The 18,901-nt window shown below is 44.8% G+C and overlaps 2 protein-coding genes across 2 annotated transcripts in view; both read left to right on the plus strand.

Annotated features, from left to right (window-relative positions):
- Positions 1-7,936: 7,936 nt before the first annotated feature.
- Positions 7,937-18,901, plus strand: part of LOC119701303 (translation initiation factor IF-2-like) — a 41,512-nt gene continuing 30,547 nt past the window's right edge. Inside the window, exon 1 of the mRNA XM_038137827.1 lies at positions 7,937-14,388. Within this exon, the coding sequence (XP_037993755.1) occupies positions 9,007-9,999 (993 nt within the window). The 5' untranslated portion in view covers positions 7,937-9,006 and the 3' untranslated portion in view covers positions 10,000-14,388. The remainder of the gene's footprint in view (positions 14,389-18,901) is intronic.
- The window catches only part of PTPRJ (protein tyrosine phosphatase receptor type J), a 65,119-nt gene continuing 64,274 nt past the window's right edge, over positions 18,057-18,901 (plus strand). The window contains exon 1 of the mRNA XM_038138063.1: positions 18,057-18,062. Coding sequence (XP_037993991.1) covers positions 18,057-18,062 — 6 coding nt within the window. The remainder of the gene's footprint in view (positions 18,063-18,901) is intronic.

Raw genomic sequence — 18,901 nt, forward strand, 5'->3', positions numbered from 1 at the left:
ATGGGGACTAAAAGACTGCAAAGCCACATCTCCTCTGGCAGAGAACATAGTCCATGGAGCCACTGCCCCTCTGCAAGGTGTGCTTTGGAGTTACTCTGCTCTGCAGCAATGAGTAAAGTACAGAAAGAGACAAATGATTCCTTGTTTTCATAGCCTCTAAAGCTGTTGTAACAGCTTACACCTGTATAGATGCACTCTGGAAAGTTCAGGATCTTTCAGAAAAAGGAAATTTTCCCTTTTAAGAGGACAGATTATTCACTCAACCTTTAAGCTGTCAGCTGTAAAATTAATTTGGATTGTTGCTGGTGAGTGCCCATTGAAGCAGAATGAATCTAGTCCATCAATTTTTAAAAGGATCTGTACCTTCCATGGAGATTGTTAGTTGTGGACGTGACTTCCTTGCCCTTTGGACTCTTGTTTTCCTGGAGAGCAGAAATACTGTTCAGAACAGCCTGTTAAACTGAGGAATGACAGGTGGAAGCATTGCACACACAAACTAATAATCCTAAAAGCAATGTGCTGATGCATCATTCTCATGCAAGAACACAGGGAAATGGAATTATTTAATTCATTATTTGATGTATAGTTTATTATTTCACTTACTAGAGTTTAGTGAACATTTGTTTAAAAGCTTTTCCCAGTAGCATCAGAAGGCTGTACAGCACTGACTAGGTTGAAGTGCTAGATGGAAAGGAGTTAGTCTTAAAAATAGATATTTTAAAAAATGTTACCAAAACCCAGAACCTGAGATTTTTGAAAAGGATGTGTCAAGCTAGGCACTTGGCTCTCAATGAGAGTTGAAAGGCCAGCACAAGAATTTGGCCAGCTAGCCTCAGCATGTCTTAAAGGATGTTCAGGGCTGTGGTGCCACAGTAAATAGCAGGCTGTTGCCAAAACACCATTTCCAGTCAGACAGGACAAGTAAACCAACAAAGATCAGAGCACATCACCAGGCATTAGAATTGCAAGTGCAGGGATGCAAATCCAGAGCCAAGGAGTTCAACTATGCTAGCTGGTATGTGAACTGATAATTTTTGATCTCAGCTTTTGTTTTCTTCCCAGGAAAATGTCTTCCTATCCTTCTTGCCATCCTCCTGTTTAAGCTAAGGGTTGCTGCCAAGCTTGAAACCATCCCAATCCAGCTACAGCGGTTTGAGCACAGTAAATAGAACCTGATATCCACCAAGAGAATCCTTAAGATATCTTTCTGATGCACATATATGATGGATACAAGCACTCCGGGTAATCGGTCTCACCTCTTCCTTTTTGCCTCTTTGCTTCCTGTCATTTTTTTGCATACCTTTGTAAAAAGGAGATGTTTACCTTAAAGCAGGCATTCGTGCAGAAAATACTGGTTATGTGTAAAACAGGCCAGTGGCATTCCAGCCAGTAGTTTTATTGCTCAGAAAACTGCTTCTCCCACTTTTATGATATTGCCAAATGTACACTGCCATGAAAATAGTTCATGCTTCAGCACCATCTGTTGAACAAGCACAAGATGATGTGCCTATATTTTAGGAGCAATATCTGCAAGGGACCAAAAGTTAAATGACCCTGAAGATGCTAATTGCTCTCCTAGGATGTCCATAAGCAGCCAGTTCCTGAAATCATTGACATGAATCACACTTGGAAGACACCTGCACTTCTGCATCATTTCTCCAAGTTATTACTTATGGGGAGAAGGGGGGTTAGGGGTAGGGTTTTGCTAATGAGCAAAACATTATAAATGCCCAGCATTCAGACTGTGCTCCACCCTCCCACCACAATTTGTAATGTCAGAAGGAAGGGAAAAGGAGGCTGACCCATTTTTCAAAGCATGTTGGTAGATTTAATTTTTAACCTTTTAACTTTTTTCTTCCTTAATGGATATCTGTCACATTGGGATTTCAGCAGTCATCTATGACTCTGGAATGACAATCCTCGGATGTGGAAATCTTGGTTCTGTTTAAGCATTTATATTTTTGCAGGTGGTGTCACAACTATGGTTTTTCTGACAAGTTTCTTAAGGTTTCAGTGCTCAAAGGTGGCAGGGTGTGTCGTGGGAGATCATGGCAAACGGGGCTTCTGGACAACATAATGTATCCAGCCACTCCCTTTTCTGCCCTTGACAGAGGTTGCCTGCCGTGCACACACCTGCTGGTTTCCAGGAGGCAGGTGATTTCACTCATTATCAAGGGCAGACTCAGCTGTTGTAATGTTTTGTAGCACCTAGTTTAGCTTGGTGTTATTTAATTTGGATTATATGGTGTCATTTATGGGACTTAAATAGTAATTGAAAGTGATTCTGCTGGAACTTTGTATGCCGAGAAAAATTTATGCCTTCCTTTCATGAGCTTGGAGACAAGGACAAAAAAAACCCTGGCAGATGGGGAAGGGAAAAAGGGGAAATGTTTCTGCCAGCTTCTGGTATTTCCCAGAATCCTGCCAGTCACTGCTTCCTGGTTCTCCATGGTACCTCAGAGCTCTAGCTCCTGAGTGGGGCAGCTGAGCTATGGCTGTGGCCTTTGGTAATATGGCAGGGACTGCCTATACTGAGCAGGGCTTTCCTCTTGCCCGTTCTGCAAGTCTGTGTAAAACTCTGATGTATATTTATTGTGTTAGAGCCCTTTGCAACCCATGACGTTACTCCTGGCTGAAACCAAGTGATTGCATGGGACCTTGCATTGGTGAGACAGGCTATAGGACCACAACTTCTTTCCTACTGGAACAGAGTCCATTCATTCCTGTGTAGAAGATGACCTAATTAAAAGGTGTCTGTTTGAACTCAAATCACTTACAAAAAGATTCTGTTGTGCTAGAAGTAGCTCAAGTGCTGTAGAATCATGCATCTGCTGAGTTGGAAGGGATCCCAAACATGGATCCCAAGAAATCCAGCTCCTGGGTCTGAGCAGGAGAACTCCCAAAATCACACCCATATGCATTGTTCAAACTTTGTCAGGCTTGCTGCTCTGACTACCTCCACAGGGAGCCTGTTCCAGTGCCCAACCACCCTCTGGGTGAAGAACCTTTTCCTGAACCTAAACCCATCCTGACTCAACTTCAGGCCTTGGGTCCTGTCACTGTCACCACTGAGATCAGTGCCTGCCCCTCCTCTTCCCCTCAGGAGGAAGTGGTAACTGCAGTGAGGTCTCCCCTCAGTCTCCTCCAGGCTGAAAGGACCAAGTGACCTCAGCTGCTCCTCATACAGCTTTGCCTCCAGGCCCTTTGCCATCTTCATAGCCCTTTTTTAGATGCTTTCTAATACCTCTCTGTCTTTTCTTATATTGCAGCACCCAAAACTGCACACAGGACTGGAGGTGAGGCCACACCAGTGCAGAGCAGAGCAGGACAATCACCTCACTTGACCTCACCTCCCCTGACAGGCTGCTGATGCTGAGCCTGAGGCATCCCAGGACACGGCTGGCCCTTGTGGCTGCCAGGGCAGCTGACTCAATGCTTTGGAGTGTGCTAGTCTGTGTGGTTTTAATGCATATTTTCCCTTCAATTACTATGTGAAATATATCCTCCCACTCACCTGCCTTCCCACACAAAGGAAGCTGGCCACTGAGTGAACTTAAGAGATTGAGGGCATGATCTACTTCCAAAAAGTAATTTTCAACTTTAAAGTCTTTTGGAAAGTGGTGTAAAAAAAAAAAAAAAAAAACAGAACAAAAAAAAAAAAAAAAAAAAAAAAAAAAAAAAAAAAAAAAAAGCAAAATGCAAAAAAATAACAAAACCCCCCCTTTTTTGTTTCTCTTTGCTGGCCCCCACAGCAAAAAGTCTTCTCCTCCTCAGTCAAAATAAAACCACCCCAAACCAGGACTGACCAGAAGTCAGGTTAACTTCCCTCTTGTTGTAAGAAGTGACAGGTTTTCTTTGAATATCCTGTTTTACCCTCCATCTGAAAGATGTCTCTGCTAGCAGCTCAATGCACCTTTAATTTCTTGGGATGGATAAATTTAAAGGTAGTGTTTAGGAGTTAAAATACTACCCAGCAGTCCCCAGCCAGTACCCCCTGCAGCTGCAGGCCGTGGTGGGCTTGTACCAGCAGAAACCAGGTTAGAGCCACATCCAAGATTTGAAATGTTCCTGCATGATGGTAGGACCATCTGAGTCTGAACATGAAATATTGTCTCGAGCGCTTCAATCCTGACCTTGACAGAGGCAGAAAAGAAGTTTAAAAATTCAGGTGAGGCATGTGGCTACTTACTGTCTTTTCACCAAAGCTGCTGCTAAGGTTAGTGTAGCATTCCTCTGTTGTAGTGTTAAAGGCACTTGTAGTTCTGCTCGAGAGTTGTTCCCAAAATACTCATCTCTGGGTTTGGTGGTACATGGAGGACCCTTTGAAGGTCTGTCTGAGGTGGTGTAAGTAAGAGCCAGAGCAATGTCAGCCAGAAAGAGCACTGTAGCTCCAGGGCACTGAGCAATGATGGACAGGACAGAAGTTAATTTGGAATTCTGTGTCGGTCACAGATGTCACATAATGTCTGAATCTGAGGGCTTGCAAGGGAAAGCAAAGCCAGAGCAGATCCAAGACCTCGGTCTGAAATCACAGCAGAGAGCCTTCCTCCTTTGTGAATGACGATAGTTACACACCCAGATACACGTTACCTGTCTTGCTGAGCCAGCAGGCCACATGCTAATACATTTCTTTATGTGTTATGTGCTTTGCACTGTTTTGGCTGTAAACAGTAGTCAAGGAATGCTGTACTTGCCCAGTTGGGTGGATGAATCCACCCAACCCATATCCTGTCTCCAGCAGTGGTGTTAGGAGATTCTGTTCAGGAAGAGCAAACAAACCCGACTGCTCTCTGAGGACCATTCCCAGCATCCAAACACTACAAACTCATCTCTGCCTTCTCCCTGGTTATGGACATACTGTCCATGAATGTGTCCATGAAGTTTTGGAACTGCTCATGCTGTTTGCCTTTAAAACCTGCTGTGACTACATATTTCACAAGCTCATTGCCTGCCATGTACAAAAGCACTTTATTATGACTGTTAAATTTGATTTGTTCTTCATTCATCTTATTTCCAGGGAGCTTTCTCCTCTCCTAACTGAAAACTCTCAGCTTCTTAAGGGTCCCTTGATAAGACAGCTGCACCATCACCCACATTTCTTTACCTGCCCTTCTTGGTACCTTCCCTCAGTCCATTCTGTCCCCCTTGCAGTGCTGAGAGCAGTGACAAGCCTCAGCCAGGATGTGGGTGCACCTGGGTTTTACACACTGGCAAAACCATGCTCTCTGCATTCCTCTCAACTCCCTGACGATGCTCAACAATTGCATACTTCTTCTGGCTGACACTGCACATTGAGCTGATGAATGAAACTGGGAATAAGCAATGAGAATACACTTTTGTGATCAAGGCTGGCTGTGATATGCAGTTAAATAATGGCCATTCTGACTTTTTTTTTTCTTTTTTAAACCATATTCTATTCAAAGTCTCAGTGAAAGAAGTATTACCAGCCAGGGTAACTGCTCCAAATTGGACAACTTTGGATCACTACATTTTTGCAGTCTTCCAATTCTGCCCAGAGAATTAGTAGTATTCCTTATGGTGTAAACTGGGGCACCCATAAGTAATATGCACATTCTTCCTGGACTTGTGTGCAGGGGCCCAACGTGACTTAAACTAAGGTCTCTTTTGAAAACTTGATCATAAGGATGTGGAATAACTTCTTTCTGACACTTCCATTTGAAGAGGTTTTATGACTCAGATGCACAAATTACCTTCCAGTGAGTTAAAAAGTAGAAGCTTTAGCCCAGAAGCAACACCTACCTGGTTTCATAAGCCTGTCACACATATAGCTTTAATAAGAGCCTGTCGAATAAACAAAACTCACCTATAGAAACAATTAGGCAGTAGCAGTAGTAATTCAGGAAATTTCCAGCAGGTTAGTAACAAGCTGCGAAGAGCCTGTGGCCTGAAATGCAACCTTGAGCCTCTAATTCCTAGGAAATTGTTTGTGTTGTGATGGTTATTGCTGCTAAACAATTAGCACCTGGAAGAGCTTAAAAAAAATTTGGCTTTTAATTTATCTTTTCCATTTTCAACACGTGAAGGCAGTTCTGGCATGAATCATAGCTCTTTGAGATCCTTCTCTTCCCTGAGGTGTGCATGGGTAGCAGTGAAGCAGAGCGTGCTATAAAGGGCAGAAGCATTGATTGAAGAAAGCAATCAGGTACACGTGTGATTCTTTCTCCATGGAGCTCTCAAAATCTAATCAGAAAAGCTTTTTTAGAACACTCCTCCCAGAATTCTAAGCAGTCTAGATGGCACAAATATTCCTTTAGAATCTGTACATAAGAAAAAAAAGTTTATTGCTACCAGTAGTTTTCTTTTTTTATTCTCCAATGAATCAAACAGAAATTGTGTTTCTGTTTTATGCTACAAAATAATTACACTTTTTAGTGCCTGATGTTTCTTAACACTTTTTTTTTCCTTTTCTTGTGGCCACCTTCAGCATATCTGAGTCTTTTCAATTGTTTATGAATTTTCATAGTTCACTCCTCTGTCCTACAGACAGAGTCCCTGATAGTTGGAAGGTGGGTACTCCCCAACACCCCAGAAATGTCTCTGGAAAGGAGTCAGTTCTTTCCTTGAGGGTCTGCTAGGAGTCAGTCAGACAGACACCCTGAAACAGTAACAAACCCAGGCTCTCTGTGTGCCAGCTGAAGCTGCTGCACATAAATCCTACTGATGGCATTAGTTATGGTTATAATTAAAGATATGCCATAAAGGTAACTACAATCCTATAAATATTCTGCTTAGAGTCTCTGCAAGCAAATTTAATGCAGTTCTCTACTATTTTTGGAAACAAGACTGTGCCCCAGAACTTCATAGGCCTCCTGGTTCAGGTACTTGACATACAAGTAGTCATACAATATACACTCAGCCAGAAGGGTTAATGAGAAAGCAATTAATTACAGATTCCATGTAGCTTGTATTTGAAAACCTCCACCAGTTATACCAGATCCAGACAGACGTGGTGTGGTGAAAGGAGTTCAGCCTCCTGTAATAGTGATGTAGCTGCCCAGTTGGCTCTTTGGAGCAAAGAATTAACGTAGCCTAAGAAATAGAACACCCTTTACTTCTAAATTGGGTTCTGTGTCCTCTTCGATGAAAAAGAATGAGTGAACTTAAAAGTCTAGAGTCTGGAGATGGAAACATCAGCTTGGAGATAAAACAGGTGAGAATCCCACTTGCTTTCTCAGTGCATTTTATTTTTTTTTCATTTAGTTTTCTCTTTCAGAGCAGGCTGCCATTACTGCTGACATCAGTGAAGAGATCCCCACTGAATTTCAATGGCAACTGGATTAGTTACCAGGCTTTTGCACTGGAAAGGTATGTAATTAAGAAAAGCCACACACTTCCCACTGGGCTGGAGCCAAGGATGACCAAGTGTGCTTGTTTAAGTGCAGCTGTGGCACTTCAGGTGCAGCCCAGACAATGGAACCCAGTCTGGCCAGAAGCTGCAGTGTGGCAGCTTAGAGCCGCTGGGGGTCTGCCCAGGCACAGGGAGCAGCAACAGGGAATTTATTTTATGAGTCAGAGCTGTAATTTCCAAATGGCAGGGCTTGATCTGCAGAAGTTATGTCAGCTTAACAACTTCACAGCAGCCAGTGAGACTTCTTTCAGGTGTGTGGTTTACCAGGAGGAGTCTTCAGCTGGAAAACAATTCTCAGGTGCTTTGCACTGAATGGAAAGTGTAAGAAGTTTTATTAATGTTTTTTTGTATAGTGTTTATTGCCTCATTTCAGTACTCCCTAACATAAAAAAAAACAAACAAACAAACCAAAAAACAAACCCAAAACAACCAAAAACAACCCTTTTCGGAAGTAATTCTCTATTTCCTACAAATCTTACTGACATGAAGTGCCTATACAATGTCTATGTCCAGCTGTAGGTCTCAGCCTCCCAAACAAGGTTTGTGTGTGCCCTTAGAGAATGATAGAATAGCTTGGTTTCAAAGGGATGTTTAAAGGTGATCTAGTCCAGCTGCCCTGTGATAAGCAGGAACATCTCCAACTCCGTCATGTTGCTCAGAGCCCCACCCAATATGCCCTTTAACATCTCCAGGAATGGTTCATCGACAACTGCCCTCTGCAACCTGTTCCAGTGATTCACCACCCTCACCGTAAAACTTTTCTTCCTTATATCTACTCTGAATTGACTGTCTTTTAGTTTGGAACAACCCCCTCTTGTCCTTTAACAGCGGGCCATGCTAAAAAGTCTGTCCCCATCTTTCTTAAAAGCTGTACGTACTTTCAGTACTGAGAGGCTCTAATACGGTTTCCCAGGAGCCTTCTATTTTCCAGAGAACAACCCCAATGTCCTTATTCTTGTGAATTTTCCCATGAACTCCCATGGAAATAGTTGCTTCCGTAATGCTATGCATATGTTTTGAGGGCTCAGAAAAGACAGGGAAATGATAAACATATGAGCTCAAAACTTCTGAGAAAACGAGGACTGCCAGTGTTTCCGTAATTAAAGATATGCTCTGTAAACTGTCCCTGCCTCCCCCTTTCCCTTCTCCAAGATGAATGAAATGTGGAACACTTCACTGAGCCTGGGAAGTAAGTTAAGGTTACAGAAGCGATTGCGTTTGATGATGTCACGTCCCTTTTGATGACATGGATAAAGCATGTCCAAACCCGAGCCTGGAGCGGGATGAGACTTTCTTAGGGGACGGCTTGGGGATGAAAAATGGTGCAACAAGCAGAGCCCCTCACTGCGGCAAACCCCCGGCGGGGCCCGGGCGCCCCTTACCCCGCCCGGGGCCGCGTGTGCCCGCGGACGGCGCAGCGCTCGCCTCGGGCCGGCGGCGGGGCGGGCAGCGGAGCCCCCGCGGCCGGGTTAACCTCCCCTTACCCCTGACCCCTCCGCAGATTGCCCGCCCCCGAGCACCGTGCCAGGGCCGGCGGGGCGCGCCCCGCGGCGCCGCTCCCTCCGCGGGGGCCGACGGAGACCGGGAAACTTTCGGAGAAAGCCACTTCCTCGCCCGGCCCGGCTTGGCGGGGGGAGATGTCAGATGCCGGCAGGGAGAGAGGGAGGGGGGAAGGCGGGGAAGCCGCAGCCCCTCCGCCCGCTGCCAGACGGCCATTTAAGCCGCGGGCGAGGAGCGGCGGCGCAGGGAGGTGGCCGGCGCGGCTCCCTGGCGGCCGCTGCCCCGCTCGCCCCCTCACTCCGCCCCGCGCAGGGCTTCCCCCGCGGCTCCGTCCCCCCGCCTCTCGCAGGGCGGGGCGCGGGGGAGGGCCGGGACGCCGGGCGGTGCGGGGCTCAGCCCGGCCATGTCTCCGGGGGCGGCGGCGTCGGGCTGAGCGGCCGTGCGCGCAGCGGGGAGCGCTCTCCGCCACCATGAGGCGGCTGCCCCTGCCCTGCCTCCTGCTGCTGCCGCCGCTGCTGCTGCTGCTGCCGGCCGAGGTGAGACCGAGCTGCGGGAGGCGGGGGGCTGCCGCACCTGCCCCCGCTGCCCCGGCTTGGCGGGGCAGGTGTGCGGCCGGGCTCGGGCTTTGTCCCGCAGCGGCTCCGCCGGTGCCGGCCGCGGAGGGGAGGGCAGGGAGCGCTGGGGGCCGCGCTGTGGCCCGGGCGGGGCGCTGCTCACCTGGGGCGGGAGCCCCGCGGCCTCCCCCCGTCCCCCGGCCGGCCGCAGCGGGGGCTGTGCTGCGGTTTAACCCGGCGGTGCAGCCGCGTGGCTCCTTTCGGGGCATGAGGCTGCCCCGGTTGTTTTCCTGGGTAAAAGCTGCCCTGGGTACAACAGGCACGGCTCCCGTCCGCCCAGTGTTGGAGCCTGCCCTCCTCGTGTCGGTGCTGGTTAATTATGTTAATGGGGTGTATGTGGTAGCGGGGTCTTTGCGCGTTGCCCGTTCCGGTGGTGCGCATCACCCGCGGGGTTACAGCTTTCGGGATCAGCGCGGAGTTTCCCCGGGAAGACGCTGCCGTGGTGCGGAGCGAGCAGCCCTAGCGGTGCCGGGCAGCAGATCGGCGGGAGGCCTTGGCCAGCGCGCTTGGCTTTGAGGCCCCGCTCTGTTCCCACGTGTGTTGTGGGATGTTCTTCCAAGAACACCTTTCATTGATGTAAATCAGAATGGCGTGCCAGGTGACCCACTCAGCATGCTGGCACAGACTCTCATCCTTGCTTCCCTCAGCTGATGTGTTCTCAGTGTTCCCGTAGGAGTGCTTCATGGCTGCTGTGAACTCTGATGTTCTGGGGCTTGCTGAACTTTTGCCTCCAGATGTACCCACTTGTCCTCTCTGCCTCAGTGGTTTCTGCTACAGAAGTGTGAATGTGTGTTGATAGGCACCAAGGTGCTCAGTAATATATGGTGACAGACCTGCCTGAAAGCTGCAGAGGAGATCTGTACTGCTGCTTTACATTTTTGACTACTTTTTCCTTACCTTGCATTGATGCCAGCTTGTGATTGCAGCCATTGGTTGCAATTGACAATTGTAAACCTTTGTTTCCTCGTCTTGTCTGTTTCAGTTTAGGGTTCCTTGCAGTGTTTTGTCATTTGATCTCTGTTTGTTGTTGACCAAGCCTAGGTTCAAAAATCTCTTCCAAATAAGAGCTAAAACTGAACTGGGTATTAAAGTACATCGGCATTTTGGAAGACCTCAGAGGAGGCCGGGATTGTCCTTGGGTACAGCCTTGCAGGATCTGCCTGCCATGACCTCTGTTGTTTGCAGTTTTTCTTCTCAAGCTGGGTATGAAATCTTGTGACTTAGTGATCTCTAATGTTCTCTTAAGTCAGGCTCTTAATTGGTGTCCAGTATGATTCATAATAATACTAAAAAAAATGAACCCGCTTCTCAGTTATATGTAGTTAAATTTATGTATTCATCGTCTTGGGACCCAGCTGTGGACCCTCAGCTAGGTCTTGTCATCCCTTGATGTTACCAGAGGTCCCATCAACATGCTACGGGACATAGGTGAGATCTGCATATTTTGGTGTGGCTCATAATTTTAGGTGGGAACTCTGCGGCTCATTGTGTCACTACTGAAAATTTAAAAGACAACATTCTCAATTTTGACTTAATTGTACCTGTGAATGTGAAGGCTGAGGCAAGGAAGTCTCAGTTTACTGAAACTCTCAGGCTTCTTAACTAATGCTGATCAGCACCTGGTGGAGTTCTGAACATTAAGAGCACGTGCTTGAACTGCAGACAGGTGGGGAGAAAGGTCCTAAAGGATTTTTTTCCTTAGAGGAATAGGATGTAAACCAGGTGCTTGCTGATGGTGTGATTCTGCAAATCATCCTCTCATTTGAAATGACTAAATTTCACTGTAGCCACTTAGGTCAGGTGGGATAACTCATGTTTGAAAAGTCATTATGTTTCTATAGCCTATTAGCAATAAGGATGCAGAATAAAGCCTTGCTTGGAGGCAATGCTTCAAGTGCAATAATCTCGTTGCCCGTTCCAGTGCTATTCACATGGTCTTGCCCTCTAAAAATGAGGATGTTCTCTAACAGGGCAGAGTTTTGCTCTTCGTGTAGGGTTCTTTGCATAGGCTCAGGCAGGTGTTAGAGTTGGCCGGTGTTGTTTGACGTGTGGTGTGTGCTCAGGTACAGGGACATGGCCTGGCACTGCCTGGGGAGGCATTTAGCTGCTGTAGGAAGGTGACAGCGGCTGGCAGGACTGTCAGGCATGTGGCATGAGCTGGGCTTCATGTGTTACCAGTAAGAACTATCGCTCCTTCTCTGCAGTCTCCAGCCAGCCCCTGAGTGGAAGGGCTGGGGTGGAGGTGGCTCTTGGCTGGCTCTGGCCTCTGTGTTTCCTCTCAGATGACTGTGGGGTCGGAGAGGGGACAGTGCTGCACACTGACACCGTTGTGGGCCCAGCCACACGCAGGGACTGGGAAGCAGCGGGAGCTGTGGAATGGCTGTGTCATGGCAGCTCCTCAATGGTGTGATGGGCACATGATCTTTCTTGGTGCCTTTTACTCAAGGATAAGCATCTTGCTTATTTTTTCAGGAATTACAACATAGTGGGCAAGGTTGGAGTTGTTCAAAAACAAACCTTGCTCTCTGTTTCTTAGTGAGAGTGATCACGCCAGTGATACGATAAATGCCATCTTCTAAAAAAGCAACAGACAGTGGTTTTGGGCTTGTTTTGGTGTTTAGAATTATAAGTGCCTTTTATGTGGGCCTAATAGCTTGTTGTTACATCTTATTCCATCCACAGAACTACTGATACTCTGTGAGTTGATTATACAGGATTATGACTTAATTACTGGTCTGAATTTTCAAGTGAGGAGTTTAAATGAGGAACCATCTTATCTCAAATGTGGGCTTGCCATGTGTATGTTGCATGTGAGATAATTTCTGCTATATATTGGTCATTATTAATCATCCTTGTTGAGTCTTCTGCATAGTACACTAAATTTAAATTTTAGTTTGTGAAATTATTCTGGGTAATCTTCAGCACATGCAAGAAGAAGTTAATAGTAATTTCCATTTAATTTTGTGACTGGTCTACATACAGCTCATTTACAGGCTTACAAAAGAATAAAGACAGAGGAATGTGAGGCTCCTTTGCTGCTTCTGTATGTGCACTTCTGGGGCAAACCCTTTAATGGCCACTATTAAAAACACAGGTATGAGCATTGCTGAACTGGAGACCTGAGCAGGCCTGACCTTGGGCAGCAGAGACCAGAAGGGGAAGCTGGAGCTGTGAACAGAGTTTGCTTGTGGCTGCAGAGCATAGAAATGAACTTTTCATCTGCCAGGCCAGGTTATTTTTGTGTGATGACTGCTTTCATTTTTGTTTACAACAGCAACACAGGTTAATTTCCTGAGCTTCTTTATGTTCCTTACAAAGCCCCGCAACACAAGCACCTTCTGCAGGGCTCAATGGAGGCTTTGTCTTCAGCGTGGCGTGGATGTGCTTCCTTAGAGGCATAGGCTGGCTGCACATTGCAGCACTCTCACATGGTTTCCAGTACTTTGAGTCTCCAGCCAGCAGCTCACAACAAAATATCTTCTTCTGCATATTTGAGATCAGAATTGAGGCTCACAGTGGAAATGTTGTCTGTGCAAACAGCCACGCTATTATTAGTACTTCCTCAATTATGGGAGCTACATGCAAGTCTTTGTTGAAAATTTTCATGGCATGTAATTTTTTATGGTTGGAGTTTCTAAATATGAGCAAAATTGCTGCTGTTTTAAAATCTCTGGTGGTTCATTGTGCAGGGCATAATCTATATAATTTTAATTTATGCATTTCCTTCTTTCTACTAGAGTTACAGTGTATTACAGAAGGAGCATTTTGACAGTGTTGGAGAGCGGTTGGGTTCTTGGATGTTTGTAGGTGTGAAGCTTACCTATGACATTTACTTGCCTGCTTGAAAGATTCTCAGTATGAGCAAAGGCGAGAGACACTACTGAACCAGTTGGTGGCTGCACATCTGGTTGTTAGCCTGATGCTTTTAGTTTGACTCCAGAATTTGAATGCAGATTGTACCTTGAACATTTTGAAAGGTTGCTGGAAGTGTAGGAGGAGCTAGCTGAGTTTTCTCCAGCAGAGAGGGCCTACTGCTATGTAGGGATGGGTGAGTGAAAGAATTTTGCCTTAAATGGAGCTATCAGTAGGAAATTAATTTTCAGCAGGAGATGACTGTGCAGGGGTGGACTTCAACTAGGAGAAGAGGGTAGAAAATAAAGTGTAAGTAAACATGTGCTAATAGGAAGTGTTAGAAAGCAAAGAGTGTGGGGCAAAGAGTGATCAGGCATCACAGGAAGAGAAGAACAAAACAGATGCACTGCTCTGAAAGGCTGCACCAAGGCTCTTCTCTGAGTGCTTTCCAGCTGTTCCCAAATGTATCTGCACATAAACAGGCCTCCTGGGGCTATTAATCCAAAATTCCAGGAGAAAATCCAAGATTAAGTGGGAAAAGTATTTCTGTAATCCAACAAAGAATGGACATGTAAATGTCGTCCAAACAGAGCTGAATCAATAAATTCATGGCCTCATTTAGTTATCTTCTATGGCCTTCATGGGCTTTCAGTGGAAAAGGCAGGGAAAGCTATATCCATATCTTTCCATAAATGTTGTTGGTATTTGGCACATCACTGAAAGTACTTATTTTCCTACCATCACCAGGAAATTGGAAGAACCCCCTGATATCAGAAACCAAGCAGTCCACCCATCCCTCTTTTCCTTCTGTGCTCTTTGTGAAGATACCAAAGGCCATGTAGGAAACCTTCTTTCTCCACATGTAGAAATGTAATAGGAGAAAAGGTAACTGTGCTTTTAACCATGTCTCAGAATTGAAGAAATTGCAGCTACAAAGAACAAGAAATGGCAGCTGTAAATGGAGGAAGGAGGATGTTGGTGTTTGCTGTGGTGCCAGACCTGTGGGGTCTGTACCTGACCTTGGCTTTACACGGTGCTTCAAACCCAGCTGGTGTGAGTACGGAAGAGGGTGAAGGCTGTGTTTGACATGACTACTGCTTTGGGGAGGAGAAGGGACCCCTGTTAGGATCACCTTCAGGCTCTCCTAGCTGGTGCCTGAAAGTCTTTTTCTCTCCAGTGCTGCTCATCTGCTTGTTTCCTGTTCTTCTTGAACCTCCCGTTTGTTTGGTGCGCTTCTGATTTTTCTCATTCTTCTGTACAGTTTTAGCCAAACTGAACAAGTAAAAGAAATAGGTAGTGTGTCATTGGGAAGTTTCTATTGCATGCAAAGGTTTTGTTATGTTCTGCATGTGGGCTTCTGCTTTAGGGTTGAGAATGTGGGTATTTGCTTTAAATGTTGGGTTGGGTGTTTTGTTTATTGGAAGGGCCTAATGGTTTTTTGGTTGATTGGTTTGGCTTTGTGGTGTGCAGGAGAATGATGTCCACATGCTGTAGTACTGGCTTTTGTGTTCTGTGCACCAAATGAGCCAGGGCTTGAATATAAGGAATAATTTGTGTGAACGTCAGCCCCATTTTCCTTATTGAAGGTAAGAAATTTTTGCTTCCGAGACTGTAAAATCACCAAGTTAAGACTTGAACATCAGGTGCAGAGCTTTATTGCAAATTACAGCTTGTCTCTTGTGGCCTGGTGAGCAGATGCAGTCTCTTAGCACCTCTGAGCCCCGAAGTGCTGGAGCCCTCTCTCCCATCAGAGCCCAGGTGAGTGGCTGGGAGCTTTCCTTTGTTAGGCTGTTAGAGTTGTACCTACAACACAGCTGGCTCTGTGATTAGCTGCATTCTCAGAGTAAATCCTTACTTCCTCTTGCCACTATTTTGGTAGGGGTTTTTCTTGGTGTCTGCCAGCTTGCAAGCAGTTGGGCTGAACTGCATGGGAGTGCTCCCCAAAGAGGGTTATTTGTGCAGACCAGCTTTGTGGAAAAGGTAGCCTGTCCTTGGTCATTGAGGGATTGTAGATTGGCATGACTTCAAATGCATATTTAAAAGCTTCTGCTAGTTCAGCAGGACTTTTTTTTAAATGGAGTGTGTCAAAATGAATCATTCATGGATGTCTTGGTGGGCGGGTGGTTAGACAGGGAGCTCTCGTGCCTGTAAGAGGATTCCTGGTCCTGATGATGTTCATGATGTTACGCATCTTGCTCTGCTTGCTGATGGTTTGTCTCTGCAATGGTAGATGGCTCTGGAGGGTGTTTTTGCACAGCAATGCTGTTGGCTTTTGTTTCTGCATTCCCCATCATGGTTGAGCTTAGGCAGAGCTTTCTGTCGTTATTTCCTCTTGTGCACTTAGATTCTAGTAAGTTAGAGCACTTTAAATAAGCTTCCTTGTTTATTTTCTTATATACACACATGAGCAGGTCACCGCTGGCAAGTCTGTTTCTACATACCTGATTTTGAGTCCTCACTTGCAAGTTCTATTTTCTACCAGCTCTGTTTCTCAAAGGAGAGAGGCGTGCAGAGGATGCTAGCCAGAGGATTGGTTTGTGACTGCCATATTGACTCATGAGACAGGAGGATGCTGCAAAGAATGGGGCAGCAGAACTTAGCTTTGGGGCAGGCCAGCCTATATAAGCAGCAAAGCATGGGACCATCCATGGTATTACAGGCTGGGAAAGCTTCCTGCTGCCTCCCTGTAGCAACTGCTGTTGTTGTGCCTGCAAGATCAACAGTCCCTTAGATAAGTGGATGTTGCTTCTTTCTGCTGCCTTTCCTTCCCAGGGTTTCCTGATGCCCAAAGTAGCTCAGACAACTGATTCCCAGACTCTCCTTTTGAAACTTTCAAGTTAATTTCCTGAAGGTCTCATGATACAGCAGGGGAAAATGGTGTGAGACTTCGTTTTAGTTGCCTTCATCTGTCTGCATCAGCTTAAGGACAGGGGAATTGTTACTGTCTGAATTTATAGTAAGAGAGGTCCCATCTTTGTCTTTATTTGTCAAAACCTGCTCTGCTGCTTGACTTTGTGCAAGGTGGCCTCTGTGCTTCGAAGTGGAAAGAGCAGGGTGGATGCTGGTGTGGAAATGGACGAGTCTTCCACCACCAGGGACATCCGGATTGGAAAGGCTACTAGTTTTGTGTGCTAGCAGGGATTTGGGGTAAATGAGCTCTCTGAATCCAAGATGTGGTTTTGGCTGACAAAGAGAAGGGCTTCCACTGTTTCCCTCTGGGATGCAGGTGAAAGAAATGCCCATGAGCAGAAGTAGCAGTATGGAACCATCAAAGGAGATGGACTCAGCCTTGCTGGTGGTTTTAGCACAATATGAGATGTGCCACAGTTTCATTGTACTTTTTAAACAATGGATGTGACTTTTTATGAAACACAATGTGAGGAAAAGAATGAATGCCTGTGGCTGGCATGAAATTTACATATGTAAAATTGTATCATGTTAATAAGGGAGTTTAGGGTTTTCTTCCTTTTGTGATGATCTTTGATTCTGCAGGAATTTTACATACTTATAAGTACTTATAAATCAAGGGGGAAATAAAGTGGACAGCAATAAATTGGTAGGGTCCTTTTGGATCATCAGATTCTGTTTTCTTCATTTACTTTTCTGTAGTGAAGGCAGATATGGGAATTCTAATATCTTCTTGAGACTGCAGGTTTTATAATTGCCCATTTATAATCAAGTTTGGAATTGAGTCCATGACTTTCCTGCTACATTAATTATATTTTTAAAATTCTAGTATTCTTTCCATCTGCTTGCAGGGTCAGCTGCTTCTTCTAATACTTGGCCTGAAGTTCAGTACCAATGAAAATGTCCTTTTTGTAGTCAGTTCTGATGTGCTTTTTTTTTTGTTTTTTTGTTAAGTAGGCTGTGCCTGGTTAACTGAGGTCTTTGATGGTTTCACCTTCTATGGATTTATACTTTTCTATTTTATAGGGGAGAAATACGGGAATTGTAACCACAGTTTCCTTCTCACAGTCGTTGTAAGCGTGTATCTTCAACAAAAAAAAAAGAAGTTCTTTCTTAGGGGAAGTTCGTTATCTTTGGTTCAGTTTGAATATCTTGCAGGGTAATTCACCTCTAATTCTGTGCAGCTGGGCACCAGGGAGAAATGAGCTGCCCAACTTTGAGGTCAGCATCTGGCCTCAGATTTTTAGCTGGCACACTGAGCGTGTCACAGACACGCCTGGTGTTCTAAACTCAGAGTTTCTGATAGATTTTGTATCAGACAGCTGAGGAAGGGAGACTGACATACTCTTATATCAGGTAAAGGAGTGGCATTAATATTTGCAGGATAAAAGTTGTTTGTTGGCATTTTTTAAAAATTCAATATCTCTGTTGTTCAAAATGCTATTTCTGAGATTAAAGGAAAAAATAAATTTGTGAAAGTTTCTTTTGCATTTATTTTCAAGTGAGTGATAGACTAGCCAGTTATTCTAATGAACTTTATACTAGTTTTAAGACTTCTTACAACCAACTAAAAAGAGCCCTTGCTTTATTAGTTCTACTAAATTGTTCATTTGAGTGATAAATTAAATACATTACCATTACATCAATTTAAAAATAATTGGAACTACCCTAAGAACATGCTAAGCACTGGTAGATATTGGTATTGTGAATGTGTTAAATGAAATCCAATTTTAAGACAATAATTACGGGAAAGGACAAGGCTGTAAGATCTGGAAGTGGATCTGTTGGGCCTTTGTTCTGTAATCTCCATAACAATGCAGGTAATTGTATGAGTATGACAAATCTCAACAATACACTCCTTTCTCCCTATTAAAAGAGAGAAAACTTGCCTTTGCCTGTAACTTATTAAGGACTTGCATTTGGACATGTTAAAATTTTAGTGAGATAGTTTCAGAGGGAAAAAAAGCCTTGCCTGTTAACAGAACCAAAAAAAAAATCAACCAAACCCCCCCCCCCCATGTGTTGAATCCATTTGCAGACAGGCCTTTTTTCCAGCTTAACAGTTACAGATGAAATGTTGTTACAAAGTGTTTAGATGTTTCTTCAGAAGATGTGACTTTAATGGCCAAGTCCTCCAGCACCATGTTAGTGCATTTTTATCTTGTCTTTCTCTTCAATGATTTTTCACAATTGCTGAAGGCTAGTTTATCTAAAATATAAATGTCTTAACTTATTTATATGTGGATTTAAGGCTACATAATGAAAGTGTAATTGCTTCTGAGCTTTTATTGTGTGTGCTCAGTTCCTCTGTGACATTCTTGTTTCTGATGTCTGCTGTACACTCGTAGTAAAATAGCCACATTAAAGAAGCTAACAATCAGCTCTCTATATTCATGAATTTGAAGGCCTAAAATTCTTGGAAAAAAAGAGGTGCATCCTTAATTAACTTTTTAATGTGCTTTAAAAAACCACCAAACACCCAAACTAAAAAAGTCTTCCAACAAGCTATTATATGCTTTTGATGATTAAAAGATATAATTAGTTTTTTGTACTCTGAATTTAGCTAACGTTCTCTTTCTTTCTTGTCTGCACTATTTTGGGGAGTCCTGCTGCTGCTGCTGAGAGTGCATGTGCTGAGCTTTAGCCAGCAGCAAATATT

The sequence above is a fragment of the Motacilla alba genome, chromosome 5, assembly GCF_015832195.1.
Source record: "Motacilla alba alba isolate MOTALB_02 chromosome 5, Motacilla_alba_V1.0_pri, whole genome shotgun sequence".
NCBI classification, from domain to species: Eukaryota; Metazoa; Chordata; class Aves; order Passeriformes; family Motacillidae; genus Motacilla; species Motacilla alba.